Source organism: Gymnoscopelus microlampas (genome assembly GCF_963454915.1).
Source record: "Gymnoscopelus microlampas genome assembly, chromosome: 16".
In the NCBI taxonomy this organism is placed as follows: Eukaryota; Metazoa; Chordata; class Actinopteri; order Myctophiformes; family Myctophidae; genus Gymnoscopelus; species Gymnoscopelus microlampas.
In genome coordinates this window covers 9,659,682-9,678,424 of record NC_139953.1, presented here as the reverse complement: position 1 = coordinate 9,678,424, position 18,743 = coordinate 9,659,682, and the positions used below count along the sequence as shown (strand labels likewise).

The 18,743-nt window shown below is 43.9% G+C and overlaps 1 protein-coding gene across 1 annotated transcript; it reads left to right on the top strand.

Moving 5' to 3' along the window:
• The first annotated feature begins 509 nt into the window (after positions 1 to 509).
• On the top strand, positions 510 to 18,261 carry LOC311063653 (solute carrier family 35 member D3-like). The gene is given in 5 exon segments (XM_084083183.1): positions 510 to 975; positions 978 to 1,000; positions 10,259 to 10,469; positions 16,251 to 16,408; positions 16,923 to 18,261. Coding segments are annotated over 5 exon segments (1,380 nt in total). The 5' UTR covers positions 510 to 779; the 3' UTR covers positions 17,715 to 18,261.
• The last annotated feature ends 482 nt before the right edge of the window (positions 18,262 to 18,743 follow it).

Genomic DNA, 18,743 nt, shown 5'->3' with positions numbered 1-18,743 from the left:
GAGAGAGAAATTGCGACTGAAAGAAAGAGGGGGATACCCAACAACCCAAGGAGAAGTGAACCGTTGGCCTGCAATTTCAATTAAAGAGAGAGCTACCAAACACACGCGTCAGCAGAACGGACCCGGTACGTAGCCCCCCCCCCCCCCCCCCCCTCTCTCTCTCTCTCTCTCTCTCTCTCTGTCTCTTTCTCTCACACTCTCTCCCTCCCATCTCTCTCTCTCTCTCTCTCTCTCTCTCTCTCTCTCTCTCTCTCTCTCTCTCTCTCTCTCTCTCTCTCTCTCTCTCTCTCTCTCTTCCTCCCTCCCTCCCATGTCCCATCTCTCTCTCTCTCCTTCTCTCTCCCCCCTCTCTCTCTCTCTCCACCCCCCGCCCCCACCCGCTCCAGAAACCAGCCAACCGGTCTTTTCTCTCTCTCTCTCCCTCTCTTTCAGCTGTTCATCCATTCAATCTCTCCTTCTTCTGCGAGAGGAGCAGTTTTTTTTATTGAAAGCTACTGAACGGAGCGGAGGATCGATCCAGCGTCGCTGCCCAGAGCCGTTAATAACTCGGACGTTACAACCTCACACGCGCGCCCTTGGAGAGAGAGAGAGAGAGAGAGAGAGAGAGAGAGAGGAGGACAGTCAGGAACGGACCGTTACATGCGCACCAAACCAAACTTATAAAAAAGGAGGGGGGGAGAGAAAGAAATCCCCTCTTGACTTCTTATTTTTTTTCAATATCTTTTTTTTGTTGTTGGGTATATTGAAGTCCTTCCTAAAACAAAAAAAAACCCAAAACTATGGTGACCAAGGTGCCCATGCTGGGCATCACCGTGGCGGTGGCCCATGGCGTCTTCTCCGGCAGCCTGAACATCCTGCTGAAGTTCCTCATCACCACGTACGACTTCAACTACCTGACCCTCATCCAGTGTCTGACCAGCGGCACCGCGGCGCTCACCCTGGAGACCCTGCGGCGCCTGGGCAAGGTCGACATCCCCCCTTCGGCCTGCAGCTCGCCAAGGTATATAATATAGAGCAGTGTTTTTTTCGTGCCAAGGACCCCTAAATTGATATACATTTGGCCGCTGGACTGACCCCCATCTGAGAATATTTTGTGTCAGAGAGAGACATTCCCAGAAGAGAAGATTTGTGTTAAAACAAATGCCAAATTCTACACAATTCTTCAAAGACTTTCAAGGTTTTTCGAAAAATTTCAAAAATAGCAGATCTACAAGCTTGCAGCGCTGTGAGCTTGTAGATCTGCTATTTTTGAATAGCCAATGTATACAATGTGTTAAAAAAATAGCAGATCTACAAGCTCGCAGCGCTGCGAGCTTGTAGATCTGCTATTTTTGAATAGCCAATGTATACAATGTGTTCAAAAATAGCAGATCTACAAGCTCGCAGCGCGGCACAAAGTGATGAGCTGTGAGCTTGTAAATCTGCTATTTTTGAATAGCCAACGTATACAACATGGATAAAGGGGTGAAAATGTATTAACAACTTTTGCTGGGGACCCCCTGGAACACCCTCAAGGACCACTGGTTGTCCCCGGACAACTGGCATAGAGGAGAGAGTGATGATGCAGGGCTTTTTTTTAACCACTTTAAACCGCATATGGGTGCACCGGAGTCCCTCAGGGATCAATACTAGTGTCTTTTCTGTTGTGGGGAAATCTTTCGCTGAAAATAGCAGATCGACAAGCTCACAATGCATGCAGCACTGGGGTTTAAGTGGTTAAAAACCCCAAATCTCCTGCCTGAAAACAGCTTATCTACAAGCTCACAAAGTGTTGCAATGAGACATGTGTTGTGAGCTTGTAGATCTGCTATTTTTGACAAATGCCCCCCCCTCACCACCTGGTTTATCTCAAGGACCCCATAGATATATTTTCTTTATTTCTCTGACCCAAATCTTTACACTGTAAAATCCTGTGTTAATTTAACTCTGCAGAAGGAGTCTGATTGGAGTTACAGACCCACAAGGGTCATTTTGGACCCTTGGTGGACGTTGAGTAAAATGCTCAGTAAATTGCTTTAAAGTGTTGATTGATAAGCCCTATTGTATACTTAGTCAAGTTATGACGATGTCGCATGGTGTTACAATCTACAAAGGCACTATTTTTGACTAGGCTATATTTAAATGACAAGCTCAAGGTTGAAAGTGGAACCAAATGCAGCAATGCACCCATAAGGGAAAATGCACTCTTTTTTTTTGCTACACACTCCGAGTTAAATGAACACTCATGATGTTAGAGTGTGTATTTTATCTCAGCGTGACCACTGACGATTATATGGCTGATATCTGTCCCATCAGACAAAAAGTAGTCATGCTGAAATTCTTTCGCTTCCACTGACAAAGTTGATTTTTTTTGCGCACAGTGTAATTGGGGGCTGGTTGCGGACAAGGCTATTCTAATAGGAGCTAAGTGATGAAGAGAATGGGAACTGAGGGAAAAGAGCAAAAATAGAATTTTGACGACAGCAGAGGAGAGAGTAGCCTTCAGTGCAGAGAAACGGTACTAGAGTGACATTAAAAGTCTGCAGAGCAGGGGCTCCCCTCAAATTACCTCTATGTCGTAGGCTGCTCTGCATAGGTGTGTGTGTGTGTGTGTGTGTGTGTGTGTGTGTGTGTGTGTGTGTGTGTGTGTGTGTGTGTGTGTGTGTGTGTGTGTGTGTGTGTGTGTGTGTGTGTGTGTGTGTGTGTGTGTGTGTGTGAGAGGAGTGTGTGTGTGTGTGTGTGTGTGTGTGTGTGTGTGTGTGTGTGTGTGTGTGTGTGTGTGTGTGTGTGTGTGTGTGTGTGTGTGTGTGTGTGTGTGTGTGTGTGTGTGTGTGTGTGTGTGTGTGTGTGAGAGTGTGTGTGTGTGTGTGTGTTGAAAATATAGCAAACAGCATATTATTGTCATTGTCATTATTATTATTATTATTAGGCTATTATGATTGTTCATGGATTTCTTAGGCCCACTTCTTAGCAGAGGGCATTTGTCATATAGGTGGAAATACCCCAATGTCCACAACACACAACAACACGCTCATCAACAAATCGCCAGTCTCCAGACAAATCAATAGGCTATTCTTTGTCTGTGTAAATAGTCTCGACAGAGATCTTTATCAATAGTCAGACGCACTGATCTTGGCTACTGTGGATCCTCACTTTAGGCTATTATGCACACAGACAACTCCTGTGAATTTTGAGTGTGATATCATGTCATGCATCCTTGTGATGTTCTTTTTTACACCACATCTAACCTTTGAGTGTGATATCAGGTCATGCGTCCTTGTGATGTTCTTTTTTACACAAATTTAACCTTTGAGTGTGATATCATGCATATCCATGTGATGTTCTTCTTTGCATGATACTGTACGTCCCAGTTGCATCCTTGTGATGTTTTCATTTATAGAGTTACACACTAGGAGGATTTTTACTGTAGTATTTCCACATTTTCAATACTTTTACTTCTACTCCACTACATCTCAGAGGCAAATATTGTACTTTTACTCTACTACAATTATTTGAAAATGTTAATGGCTAGTTACTTTGTAGATTTAGATTATTATTACAAAACATTCTCTAACCACTTCAGCCCTATATACTTTGGCTACTTGAAAATGGCTGATCTAGAAGCTCACAACGCATTGTGAGCTTGTAGATCGGCTATTTTCAAAAGATTTGTATACATTTTATACATCTGAAAAGTTGCGAAATGGAACATTCTGCATAATGAGTACTTTCTACTTTCGGTACTTTAAGTACATTTTGATACCAATACTTTTGTCTTTTACTCAAGTACATTTTGAATTCCGGACTTTTACTTGTAAGTATTTCTACATGGTGGTATTGATACTTTTACTCAAATAAAAACATTTGAGTACTTTTTCCACCACTGACGAATGGATAACTGAGGAGGACTTTACTGTATGTATAATATTCAGTGTCCTATGCCAGTGGTTCTCAAACTTTTTCATGTCAAGGACCCCCAAATTGACACTTATTAGCCCGCGGACCCCCATTTGAAAAGATAAGCCAGGGACCCCAATAAGAGAAGGTTTATACGGCTTTCTAGCAGTGATTCTCAACCATTTTAATGTCAAGGACCCCCAGTTTGACATGTATTAGGCTACGGACCCCCATTTAATGGAATTTATACCTCTGGGACCCAAATTTATATTATAAAATCAATGTTAATTTAACTCTGAGAGTTACAGAACCATAAGGGTCCATTTGGTTCCTATCCATCATTTCAATCAGAAACACTCTCGTCTTAGTAGATAAAGAACCATTTATTGCCACAAATGGAATACAGTTAAGCTTGGCGTTAAAGCTCCGCTCTTGGGAGAATATTCACTGAATTTTGTCGAAGCAGCCTGCTAAGCATATATTCAGAGAATGCTTAAGCAAATCCCCCATAGGGATACAATGACAACAATAAGCAATACATTAACATATTAGTTAGAATTAGCAGATATACATGATAAACACAAGTATTTGAGCCTAGCAAGATTTTAAACAGCAGATATACATGATAACCACAAGTATTTGAGCCTAAGCCAGACTCTAAACAAAGCAGATATACATGATAATCACAAGTATTTGAGCCTATGGCACACTCTAATCAAAAGGTGGAGGCTGGGGTGGAGGAGGAGCTAGCAAAATGCATTGGTTCAGCAACCAAGAAAGACCTAGAGAATATGAAGCCGTATTTATAGGAACCTCTTTGCTCAAGCGTGAGCTGTGATTGGATAATGAGTGTGTGATGTAATGACCAGCTGGGCTGTGAATGGGGAATAGAAAGCTGATGTTCACATCAGCTGACTGACTGCTGGTTACAGCTTTGGCGTGCACGACTTCCGTGTCCTGCATGAACTAACGCTATGCTTCATTTCAATCAGAAACACTCTCGTCTTAGTAGATAAAGAACCATTTATTGCCACAAATGGAATACAGTTAAGCTTGGCGTTAAAGCTCCGCTCTTGGGAGAATATTCACTGAATTTTGTCGAAGCAGCCTGCTAAGCATATATTCAGAGAATGCTTAAGCAAATCCCCCAAAACCAATAAATGCATACTCTCTGGTTTCAGCCAAGCGGCAGCTAGGATACTCAGAGAGTGCATAACAGAAATCCCCCCCAACACACGGAAGCCAACGCCAAGCCTAAAAAACGCCTTTATCAGTCATACTATATTATGTGAAGTAGCAAGACTGCTACTGACTTAAAATAGAAGCATGCATCTTAAGACTATGTGTTCAACAGGCCTGATGAATGCAGAAACCTGTTGATTCCTGAACTCAGGAGTCCTAGACGGTATCGTAAAGCGATGCTCACTGCTATGCTGCACCGCGAATAGGATTCGAAAAGGACATTCTATTTCTTTTTAAAGAAATCTGATATATATAAATATATATGTATGAGGTCATCCTATGATGAATGATAACTAATGTTTATCATTCATGATAAATAAAGTGTACTAACTATGTGTAACAGCAGCTTGCTGTGGACCTCAGCATTTAATTATTTAAGCTATACTAAAAGAATGCAAGCATGCATCTTAAAACGAGGTCATCCTACAATTAATGAGATATATACTGTGTGTGCTCAACAGCCGTGTTGATCCTGTACGTCAGGAGTGCTTTAAATGTAAGCATGCATTGGTGTGTTAAACAGCCATGTTGATCCTGAGCTTCAGAAGTTCCTCAGCATTTGATTATTAAGCTAAACTAAACAAATGCAAGCATGCGTCTATGTGTTCAACAGGCCTGATGAATGCAGAAACCTGTTGATTCCTGAACCTCAGGAGTCCTAGACGGTGTCCTAAAACGATGCCCACTGCTATGCTGCACCGTGAATAGGATTCGAAAAGGACATTCTATTTCTTTTTAAAGAAATCTGATATATATAAATATATATATATATATATGTATGAGGTCATCCTATGATGAATGATAACTAATGTTTATCATTCATGATAAATAAAGTGTACTAACTATGTGTAACAGCAGCTGCTGTGGACCTCAGCATTTAATTATTTAAGCTATACTAAAAGAATGCAAGCATGCATCTTAAAACGAGGTCATACTACAATTAATGAGATGCATACTATGTGTGTGTTCAACATCCATGTTGATCCTGCACTTCAGGAGTGTACTTAAGCAGAATGTGTACTATAGGGTTGAGATTCCTTGGTTGCCCCTAGCAACGGAACGCCCCTGTAATCACCACTGATTAATAACATATGCGCGTAACAGCAGCGTGCTGTAACTTCCTATCCGCTCAGATAAGAGGGATGCAAGAATGCATCCGTAAAAGGTCAACTATCTTCATCAGAATGAACCCATGCCATTGCCAACCACTTTTGAATGCAGACTCTATTTAACTGTCTCCTCATACAGTACATGCCACTCATTGCTTTTGAGCAACTTCAAGTTTAAGCCTAGACCAATGTAGCTGCGCCAATGCAATGCGGAAATGAGTGAGAGGTATACAGCTGCGCAGCAGTCCACATCTTTTGTAGAGGAGACAGAGCCGGGCCGTGAACCATGACCTTGGCTTTCCCTTGCCGGTCAGGAAGAACATTAGTCTTGCCTCGCCAGAGGACGTCTTTGCAGATACTGGATCATGGAGAACAGAGACAAAACATGGTTTTAGTTAGGGTTAGGGTTAGGGTTAGAAATTATGACGTTTGCACCTCCCCCCCCCCCCCCCTGTCTGATTTACAGTGTTTAAGAGTTTAAGATGTTAAGTTCATCCTACAAAAGTGTTTAACTATGTGTAGCAGCAGCATGCTGCAGACCTCAGAAATTATTTTATTAAACTAAATTAATGAGTAAAATGTAATAACTATATGCGGCAGTAAGCATACTGCGGACCTTACCCATCACGCACAGATAAAGAAATGCAAAACAAAACAGAATCATACTACCTAAATCAGTGCAGTGGAACCGTTAAGTTCATCCTACAAAAGTGTGAACTATGTGTAGCAGCAGCATGCTGCAGACCTCAGAAATTAATTAATCAAGCTAAACTAAATTAAAGAGTGTAAAATGTAATATCTATATGCAGCAGTAAGCATACTGCGGACCTTACCGATCACGCACAGATAAAGAAATGCAATACAAAACAGAATCATACTACCCAAATCAGTGCAGTGGAACCCAGCCAACACTTTCAGCAGCATACTTATGCCTGATGTCAATCTCAGATACGTAGATAGCGATCCACAAAAGCTTCAAGTTCCACAAGCATGCAGAACACCACCTAGATGAACTTTTGGAAAGACACACACAAGAGCAAGCCTTCTCGTCTGGACGCTGTGGAGATCTGCAAGCAAACAGCTGGATTATCTCATTCACTCATGGTGAACGTAGTAGCGTTCATGGCTGCAGACCGGCAACCTGCTGCTTCATTGTGAATGCTGGAACCAAGCAGCTGAAGAGTACTGTAACTGTACCGTTTGCAATAAGCAGACCACAATGCATCTTTAAGACTTTGTTTGCAATAAGCAATTATTTTAAATTGCAATTATCATCATACGTTTTCTTCTTTCTGCAACCATCCAATGAAACTTAACCCAGCAGCACCTGTATGAGTCAGAGACAAGTAAACCCCCTTTATCCTTGCAATGAATAATGACTATTATATGATTTCCGCCTTTCACCTGCTGTGTTTTTTGTCCAACTCGAGATGTGTTAGCTAAAAGTGAAGTAACATGCAAATTAATTCAATGCACTATGAATCCGCTCCCTGCATCTAAGTCATAAGCTGATAGAATTGAAGCAGCAGAGAATCAGATTAACCTTTGCTTGCCCTCTAAATGGCACCCCCTCGAGGACAACCCACTACAATTGAAGCAACCGCCCCATTTCACAAGACTTTAATCCACCATGAAGTAATTATCTATTTAAGCATCTGCAAACTAATCCACCCACAATAGTTACCTGAACTTGAGCGATAAATTAAGTGAATAGAACAGGAATGCAGAAATAACAGCTTCACTGAGTGGATTATATTAACTTGAATATCCCATGATAGTTGTGTACCTTATTTAACATGACATGATAGTTGTGAACCTTATTTAACATGACAGTTACACTGCCATAATGCCTGCACATGACCAGTTAAGAAAGAAAACACCCTTGCCTTCACCTTATTCTCACACGGTAGCATTGAACTGAATTGACCATGATATGACCGTGTCAGTTGCATAGACTACAATACCCAAGATGCATGCTGTATGTATGAGACTTCCTGATTACTCCCAAGGAGTAGTCACGTGACACCACCACGGCGTGTTGCCAGATTGTAAGAGAAACAAGCGCCAAGTCTATAAAAACAAGTCGCAAAACAAGTGTTTAGAATATTAAACATTTTTTGTACCATGATTACATATGAATCTGGGGTTCCTTCACATGAACCCTGTTTAGTAATCATATTTGCTAGTGACTTAACAGAGCACAATCCCAAAGTCGCTTATAATAAGCAGACATGGCAACACTGATTTGATACACATGCTGTGATTTCCTTTCCTGGCTTGAATACATGTCTGAATTTGACTTCTTGTCTTATATTATGCCCCGTTGCACACAGATTGTCTACAACAGCTTTGATAAGTAGAAGCATTTGTGCTAGCAGAGCACTACAACTGTTGGAAGCTCTGCTTGAAGCTTTAGAGCCAACTAGATGGTACTGCACCATGTATTGTGGGTATTCCCAGAGTCAAGAGTGCCTCAGCAGAACAGCATTAGAACTTAGAAGCAGTACTTATTTTGTAAAAAAAAAAAAAAAAAAAAAAAAAAAAAAAAAAAAAAAAAAAAAAAAAAAAAATCAACTTTCGGCCCAAAAATTTAGCTCCATATATTTCTATACCTGAAGCCATAAAAATGCTAAAATAGCCACGTTTCATTACCTGATGAAAGCTCTTTAAAACCACTGGAATGTCTGCTGCTGGGAATAAAAGAAGTAGCCTACATGGGGAGCAAGGCTGCTGTGTTAACTTTGCAGCACTGTACAAACAAATCAAAGCTTTTACATGGCAGCAAAGCATGCTGTTAGCTTTAAGCTACAAACAATTCGAGCTTTCCACATGCTATGTTACCTTTAAGCTATAAACAATTCAAACTTTCCACATGTTATGTTAGCTTTAAGCTACAAACAATTCAAGCTTCCACATGGGAAGGAAGCATGCTATGTTAACTGTGCAGTTCTGTATAACAACAAAGATTCTACATGCAGCAGCATGCTATGTTAGCTTCTAGCTACAAATAATTGAAGCTTTCCACATGGGAAGCAAGCATGCTATGTTAACTGTGCATTGCTGTATAACAACACAGCTTCTAAACATGGCAGCACGCATGCTATGTTAGCTTTGAGCTACAAACAATTGAAGCTTTCCACATGGGAAGCAAGCATGCTATGTTAACTGTGCAGTGCTGTATAACAAACCAAGCTTCTAAATGCAGCAGCATGCTATGTTAGCTTTAAGCTACAAACAATTGAAGCTTTCCACATGGGAAGAAAGCATGCCATGTTAACTGTGCAGTGCTGTATAACAACAAACTTCTAAATGCAGCAGCATGCTATGTTAGCTTTAAGCTACAAACAATTCAACTTACCACATGGTGAAGAGAGTAGCCTACAAATAAATCAAGCTTCTACTGTCTGGGCAGCAAGCATGCTGTATTAGCTTTGTGCTACAAACAATTCCTAATTTCTACATGGCAGCAAGCATGCTATTAGCTTAAGCTATGAGCACATTAGTGTTTGGCAGCAATAATAGAAGAAGCATTGGCTGCTGTAGCAGTGGTAAAAGTCAGCATCATAAGCAGACTCATCTCATATAGCACCAAAATATCATAGAGCAGCGCACAAAGCAGTAGATGAGCAGTAGATGAGCAGCAGATGAAGCTTGCAGCAGCTAGCAAAATGCATTGGTTCAGCAACCAAGAAAGACCTAGAGAATATGAAGCCGTATTTATAGGAACCTCTTTGCTCAAGCGTGAGCTGTGATTGGATAATGAGTGTGTGATGTAATGACCAGCTGGGCTGTGAATGGGGAATAGAAAGCTGATGTTCACATCAGCTGACTGACTGCTGGTTACAGCTTTGGCGTGCACGACTTCCGTGTCCTGCATGAACTAACGCTATGCTTCATTTAGCTGGGGACCCCCTGGAACCGCCTCAAGTACCCTTGGGGGTCCCCGTACCCCACTTTGAGAACCAATGTCCTATGCACCATGTGTGCGTCTCTCTCTCTCTCTCTCTCTCTCTCTCTTCTTCTGGTCCCAGACGTTCAGCGGTGTGTGCATCCTGTCCACGCTGCAGTCCACGCTGACCCTGTGGTCCCTGCGGGGCCTCAGCCTGCCCATGTACGTGGTGTTCAAGCGCTGCCTGCCGCTGGTCACGCTCAGCATCGGCGTGTGCGTCCTGAAGAACGGGGTGCCGTCCATCGGCGTCACCATCGCCGTGTTCATCACCACCACCGGGGCTGCGCTGGCTGGTAATGATTTGTGCACAGACACACACACACGCACACACACACACACGCACACACGCACACACACGCACACACACGCACACGCACACACACACACACACACACACACACACACACACACACACACACACACACACCAGTGGGGTAAAGTAACTTTAGTACATGTGTACTCAAGTACTGTACTTAAGTACATTTTTTAACACATTTTGAACTTGTGAAATGGGACATTTCATTACATCAAAATGTACTATAAGTATATGTTGATGCTGATACTATTGTACTTTTACTCAAGTAGCGACATTTTGAATTGTAACAGAGTATATCTACATTGCAGTATTGTTACTTTTACTCTCTCACACACACACACACACACACACACACACACACACACACACACACACACACACACACACACACACACACACACACACAATGTATCAAAATTATATATATTTTCTAATACTGGTGTGAGAAAATGTAATTAGAAAATGAGTAATTTGAAAATAGAAAAATACCTTACACAGTTTCAGGCATTTAGCGGATGCCTTTTTCAGGAGCGATTTACAATAAGTGCATTAAAGGACCTCTTCACCCATTTTCAAACTTATCTTCATAATATGCATGTGCTATAGTTGTGAGGACCAGCTCAGTGGCCTTGAGGCTAGAGTGTCCACCCTGAGACTGGGTGGTCGGGGTTCGATTCCCGGTCGGGTCATACCAAAGACTATCATACCAAAGACATACCAATGCCTTCTGCTTGGCACTCAGCATCAGGGGTTGGATTGGGGTGAGTCCGTGTGACATACTAGCGCCATGCCCACGGGATGTACAGTACTTGTGTACTCATGTATACATCACGCTGCCTCATGCTAAGGAAACAGGAGTTAGGCTCCTGCCATGTGGGCCTCAGGGCTTGGCAAGGCTTACTTATAGTTGTGTGAGGACCATCATATGGTCCTCCTCACTAATGCTCATTATAAGATGGAACAAATCGCGTCGCGATGCGACGCGTTGCGAGCTTGTAGATCTGCTATTTTCAAACATTTTAGTACTTTTACTTTCGTTACATTTTGATACCAATACTTTTGTACTTTTACTCAAGTACATTTTTAATTCCTGACTTTTATTTGTAACAGATTATATCTACATTGCAGTATTGATGCTTTTACTTAAGTAAAACATTTGAGTACTTTTTCCACCACTGATTATTCCGACCGTTTAGGTTAGGGAATAATGGGCCGTCAGAATAATCGCACGTTATCAATGTTATTGACAATGTTTTGGGGATATGCGCAAGTCATTAAAGGCATTAAAAGCTTGGGGGGGGGAGGCAGGTACATTGCTCAGATAGAGTCCATAGGGGGTCTTGAGACCCTGCCCTTTTGCCCTCAGAGTCTAAATGTGTTCGTTTTTCTGGCGGGTGTTAATTGTATTTTTTTCCTTTCTTTATTAGTTATTGAAATTCTATCAGATATAAAGAGGGACCTGTATAGTAGTATCCATGAAAAATTACACCTCATCAATTATGATTGATTGATTGATTGATTGATTCACAACATGTCACACTGCGACTTGTTGCGAGTTTGTATCTGCTACTTTGGGTTCCGTGTGTTGGTGTAAGTAGATGGAAAAAGGAGGGGGCCAAGGAGCGAGCCCTAGGGGACCCCGTTCAACAAAATATATACACGTACGTAGGGTTTAAGTGGTATAGGCTCTATGCACAGCAGCCATATTGGGAATGAATTGGGCCCCTGAATTCCTTCCTTCCTTCACAGGTGTCACCAATGATACTAATTAAGGCTCTGTTCCATTTAGCGTGGCATTGTGGTTGTCTTATTTTAAAAGGCCCCCATAACTCTGAGAGTGTACAAATGGAACCGAATGGACCCTTACGGGTCCATTCGGTTCCATTTGTACACTCTCAGAGTTACACACCCACCATAAGGGGCCATTTGGGAACCAAAATGGAGTGTTTATAGTGAGCCAACATGCACGTTATCAGCACCCTGACCAGAATGGAACAGAGCCTTCATTAGCGTCATTGGTAACACCTGTGAAGGAAGTAAGTAGAGGCCCAATGTCTTTCCAATATGGCTGCTGTGCATAGAGCCTATTGAATGTTGCATATACAGTACAGTAGCAGTTTGAATTTGGGCAGCGCTGGCTGCTCGCAGGGAAAAGCTGACAGCTGACAAAGTGTGTCTATGTGGCGTGCATGGTGACTTGCAGGAATGATTAGCCCTGGGCCTGCGGTGAACGTGACGTAGACGTAGAGAGCTCAGCTGACATGCGCTCATTCACGCTGCGCCCTCTGGGCTCCAGTGGTGGAAAAAGTACTCGGATATTGTACTTCAAGTAAAAGTAAGCAATACCACAGTGTAGAAATACTCCGTTACAAGTAAAAGGCCTGTGTTCAAAATGTTAGGCTACTTGAGTAAAAGTACAAAAGTATTGGCATCGAAATGTACTTAAAGTACCAAAAGTAAAAGTACTAAAATGTGTGAAAATAGCAGATCTACAAGCTCACAACGCGGCTATTTTCAAATAGCCGATGTATAAAATAGGGCTTAAGTGGTTAATGTGTGTTTCATAATACAATAATTTATATCTGCAAAGTAACTAGTAACTAAAGTTTTCAAATAATTGTAGTGGAGTAAAAGTACAATATTTGCCTCTGAGATGTAGTGGAGTAGAAGTAGAAGTATTGAAAATTGGAAATACTCCAGTAAAGTAAAAGTACCTCAAAATTGTACTTGAGTAAATGTACTTCTTTGCCTTCCACCGCTGCTGGGTTCTGAAGGAGAGGAAGTCAAGGATCCATCCAGCCCAACTAGGTCAGCAGCACCAAGGTAGTTATTAGAGAGTTCGTCCACCAACAGGTGGGGTAACCTTGTGTTGAAAGGCTGATGAAAACTTGATTTGTAAGCCAATATCTAAGTGCTTGGCTCAGCTAGAGACTGGCGAGAGTCAATCAGCCTTCGTTGCTGAAACTGGGTGGAAACAATTTCAATTTGGAGATTAAAAAAATAACAACTGCATTGCAGCACCAACGCAAATACTTTAGGGCGGTGGTGCGTATTCGGGACGGTATCAGGATTGGTTTTCAAAGCAGTGGGCGTACGTACAGTAGGTTTGTATTGTTAGCGTAGGATTTCTCTGCTGTTCTAGCAACTACATCGAATTTAGATGTCACCAGACACATCGGTATAGGCACGAGGCAGGGATCTCATAATGTCTGGCTACACGAGACTAACTGAAAATCAACAAATAGCTTGGCATGAGTTTCACTGCCCTCTAGGTGTTTGAATAGACGAGCATTCGAGCAAGCAAGGTGTCAGTTGTACTTTGTAGGTACACTGCCCTACAAAGGGCAGTAATTATGCAAAGTTTCAACAATGATAAAGATTTTATTCAAGTGTTTCAACTGGCCAGGCAAACGGGTTATTAGTATATAAGTGATATTTCACTCATTGTACATGCATTCATGTGATAAATGTTTATCTCCCTAAACCATGACGGCTGGTTTGACCTTTGATCCAAATAATAAAATAACCCCATTTCGACCAGAAATGTAGTTACTATTATGCTTTTGTAGGGCAGTTCACCCGCCCAGCCCTACAGTATGCAAACTGAAACGGATCAAGGAGGTATTTTGTTTTGTAACTCTCTCAAAGATGGTTTCCGGGTCCGTTTGCGTCTGCCTCCTTTCAGTCTCTCTTTGTGTTTTGCTCTCTGACTTTTTACCTCTCTGTTCTTCTCTCCCTGCGTCACTCTTTTTTTCTTTCACTTTACCCGCTTTTATCCAACCTCCCTCCCTTTCCTGTCTCCTTGTATAGCTCTGTCTCATCTTTTCTCCTCTCCCTTTCATTCTCTCTTTGTTGCCTCTCTCCCTGACTTTCAAGCGCTCTATACCTTCCTTCCTTTTCTCTTTGTTGTTCTTTCGGGCTCTGCCTCTTTCTCTCTCTCTCTCTCTCTCTCTCTCTCTCTCTCTCTCTCTCTCTCTCTCTCTCTCTCTCTCTCTCTCTCTCTCTCTCTCTCTCTGCATCTGCCGCTCATGCACCAAACCCTGAAATGATTCCCTGCTTTAACTTTCAAACCACCACTAAGTCAACATTCAAAATAACACAATATCCCTCTTGTCTTTGCCCTGCATGCATGAGCTTGTCAGGACCAATTTGGCCAGTGGCTAAGAAACAACCCAATGGACAACTAAAAAGCAGTTTGTTATTTCCATAATGATTATCATAGACTAATAGCGTTCTTGCTGTATGCTGTATTATAACCTTTGGGAACACACAAAGAGTGCCTCGAACATTTAATTCCCGCTAATCGGTACATTCTCCTATCTCATTATTCATACTGACCCTCAAGTCATGAACAGCACCTGAAGTCGATAATTCATTTTCTGAAAACATCGCGCCCGCCCCCCCTCACTCACACACACACACACACACACACACACACACACACACACACACTTGGTGCTGTCCTACTGCAGCTTGGACTTGTGTGTAGGCAGTCTACAGCTAAGCTCTATTTGCCCTCTACTGTATATTAATGTGTTTGAGCGCTGTGTGTGTTTCTGTAGGTACACGTGTGTGTCTGTCATAGTCACGCACCTCCACCCATGCACACGCACATTGAATTAACCACTTGAACCCCAGTCTATTTGCCTCCCCATTCTGGTGGAACATTCGGCGAAAATAGCCGATCTAACACATTAAACGATAGAGAAGTAGTGAGACAATTTAAAGAGAGAGAGAGAGAGAGAGAGGGAGAGAGAAATTATGAAAGTGCTAAGAGAAAGCCATACCATACCCCCCCCCCCCCCACACACACACACACACACACACACACACACACACACACACACACACACACACACACACACACACACACACACACACACACACACTCTCTCGCAGGACCCCGCTGGCAAAGTCATTGCGCCAGGGTTCAGCGAGGGCATGCCACTGCACCGCGACCCCTTTTGAGAAGGCAGACCTGTACATCAAGTCTGACATCCCCTATAGCATGCAATTCAATCAGGCCTGAGAAAAAGTGACACGGAGTGGGAGGGCTCGCTGCCCTCGCAGTCAGACGCAGCCATCATGCAGCCGCGACACCGAGGAGGTTCACCGGCAGGACAACCATATCAGCCCCGGGGGGAGGGGAGGGGGGGTGTCTGCCGAGAGGCCTACGATGACAGCTCAGATGAAGAGGCGGGCGTTATGGACGCCAAAGTGCTGTAGTCATTCATACAAACGCACACAGTCAACCCCCTCCGCATCTTTCCATCATTCCCATACCTCCAGTATTCCATCTCTCTCTTTGACAAAAAATCCAGAGGACAGCACTTGAAAGCATTTAGTTAAATCACTTATTTCCAAAGTGGTCCTTGGTGTAAGACAGCAAATATATCGTCTCTGTCGGGTGGAAACCTCATAAGTCCAAAACAGTTACTTTTCAGGATTCAAAAAAATGTTTTGCTAAAGTAGCAGATCGACAAGCTCAAAGCTACTTTAGATACTTTTACCTCGCCACCGTGTGACTGGGCCGGGGGTTGCCAGACAATGGCGGCCCCCCTCCGGATGCGTACACATGTTTGTGAATAATTTCACACCAAATGACTCGTAAACGACCTGATCTTGTATTAACATCTGTGTGTGTGTGTGTGTGTGTGTGTGTGTGTGTGTGTGTGTGTGTGTGTGTGTGTGTGTGTGTGTGTGTGTGTGTGTGTGTGTGTGTGTGTGTGTGTGTGTGTGTGTGTGTGTGTGTTCACAGGGGCTGGGGATCTAACTGGTGATCCGTTCGGTTATGTGACGGGGGTCCTGGCTGTGATAATCCACGCCTCCTACCTGGTGCTGATCCAGAAGACCGCCACGGACAGCGAACACGGACCACTGACTGCACAGTACGCCATCGCTATCATGGCCTCACCGGTAACTAATACACCTGTCTGTGTGTGTGTGTGTGTGTGTGTGTGTGTGTGTGTGTGTGTGTGTGTGTGTGTGTGTGTGTGTGTGTGTGTGTGTGTGTGTGTGTGTGTGTGTGTGTGTGTGTGTGTGTGTGACTTCTTCATATTAGCACATTAGCACATCCTGCACTTTATACATTCATGCACTCACCACACTACATGACTTCATACACACCTCATACTAAAGGACCGCAATATAAAACAAGCTGTATAAGCTTTTTTGTATATGTTTATTTCATGATCAATAAAGATGTCTGTCAATCAATCAATCAATCAATCAATCAATCAATCAATCAATCAATCAATCAATCAATCACTCAAACCATCATTTATCCTCCAGTGTTCCTAACATATGCCCTGTTTTGGGACACATTTTGGACATCAACCAGTTTATTGTGGGCTGGATGGATTGATGTCTCAAGATGCTCACGTTCTCTGAAGGGGTTAATAAAAAACATCTCTCCTCTTCTCTCCACTAGGTCCTCCTGGTGTGCTCCTTCGTCTCCATGGACGCAGTCAACATGTGGACGTACACCGGCTGGAAGGACCCCCACATCTCGTGCATCTTCACGCTGTGCGTGTTCATCGGCTGCGCCATGAACTTCACCACGCTCCACTGCACCTACATCAACTCGGCCGTCACCACCAGCTTCGTGGGCGTGGTGAAGAGCATCGCCACCATCACCGTGGGCATGCTGGCCTTCACCGACGTGGTGCCCACGCGGCTGTTCATCGCCGGCGTGGCGGTGAACACGGTGGGCTCCGTCACCTACTGCATCGTGAAGTACTTCGAGACCAAGAGGAAGCTCTCCTACCAGGACCTGGAGGAGGACGGCGCCAAGGACGGGCCGCTGGCGGGCGAGACGTACAACGAGAAGCCGCCGCTGGACGACTCCGGGGTCGGGGCGGGCGTGGTGGTTCCCGACGGCATGGTCGGATCCCAGTCCCAGTCCCCGGTCGCGGACGGAGACGAGGCGCTGTTGATCAGCAAAGGAGAGGCCGACCCGGAGGCCGTGTTGGCTAACGGAGACGCGTGGCCGTCGGAGGACGGAGGCAAGCGGAGCGGCGTGATGTCGGAGCAGGACGTTGTGGAGATGCAAAGGGAGCACCTCCAGAGCGGGACGACCGCCGGCGCCGGCGGCGCTCCTCAGGGCCAGTCGCTCAGTGACAGCTACGCCGGCGTGTGGAGGTCCGTCAGGCACCTGCAGGCACCGTTCATGAAGAAAGACACGCTGCTCGACAACATGGAGGAGCAGCAGCCAAGCCCCTGATGTGAGACGGGAGACTAGGAAGACACTAGAGACTAGGAGAGGACAGGCCAGTCTAAGGACAGAGCCTATAGAATGACATGAGAGAGAGAACGGAACATAGAAACCCCTGAGGAGAGGAGAGGGGTGCAATAAAAAGGACAAAAACCTGGATGCAGAGAAACATTTGTCTAAAGCCTTGTGTCCACTGGGCACGTCCCTTTTAGCTAGCAGCGCTAAACAGATGCTTATAGGAAGTGCTGGTCACAGTCATGCTGTTGCTATGCAAGGGCAGATTTAGGAATTTTTAGACCCATTTCAAACTGTCATTGTGCCCCCCCCCCCCCCCCCCCTCACCCACACTCCACAAATATTATTATTTTGTTCTCAAATTAAATAATAATTGTTGTGTTTGCCTGTCATGCATTTCCCTTGTAAGCGTTGTGCATCCTCCTGAGTCTTGAGTTCAGGTCAACAACAGTGCTGTTATGTTGACGACTGCGACTGAGCAGTTTTGTACATGAACTCTCTTTTCTGTATGTGTCGCACATAGTTGCAGTGATAAACAAAATGAAACAGACTCGTCAGCTTGCGCGTCGTTTACAAAAGAGTACATTTTGTCGACCGGGACGGCAGACCTTTTTCGCTTTGCTTTGCCGAGTTGACCGCCAGTGCCGTTGGACTCACTGGAAGCATGCAGGTCTTTGTGTCAGCTGATCTTTACAACAGAATCTGACAAGCTTCATACTTAGGACGTACTGGAAACATGATATGCGCAGAATCTGCTTTACTCTTAACAGACCCCCTCGAACAGACCCCCTGCCCGCGCAGGCCCCCTGGTGGCATTTGGGCCTGTTTCATTCAAAAAGGTTGAAACATGGCTAAATCCGCCTCTGTTGTTTCAGTGTGTGGATATTATAATTTTTTATAAAGTGGTTTAAAGTGCCAAGCTGAGCTCTTTTGCGAAGAGTCGAACCGTGTTGGACTTTGACGTCTAGCACTCGGTGGGCTCAGCACTAGGAGCATGCTTGAATGTGCAACAGTGGGTCCTCT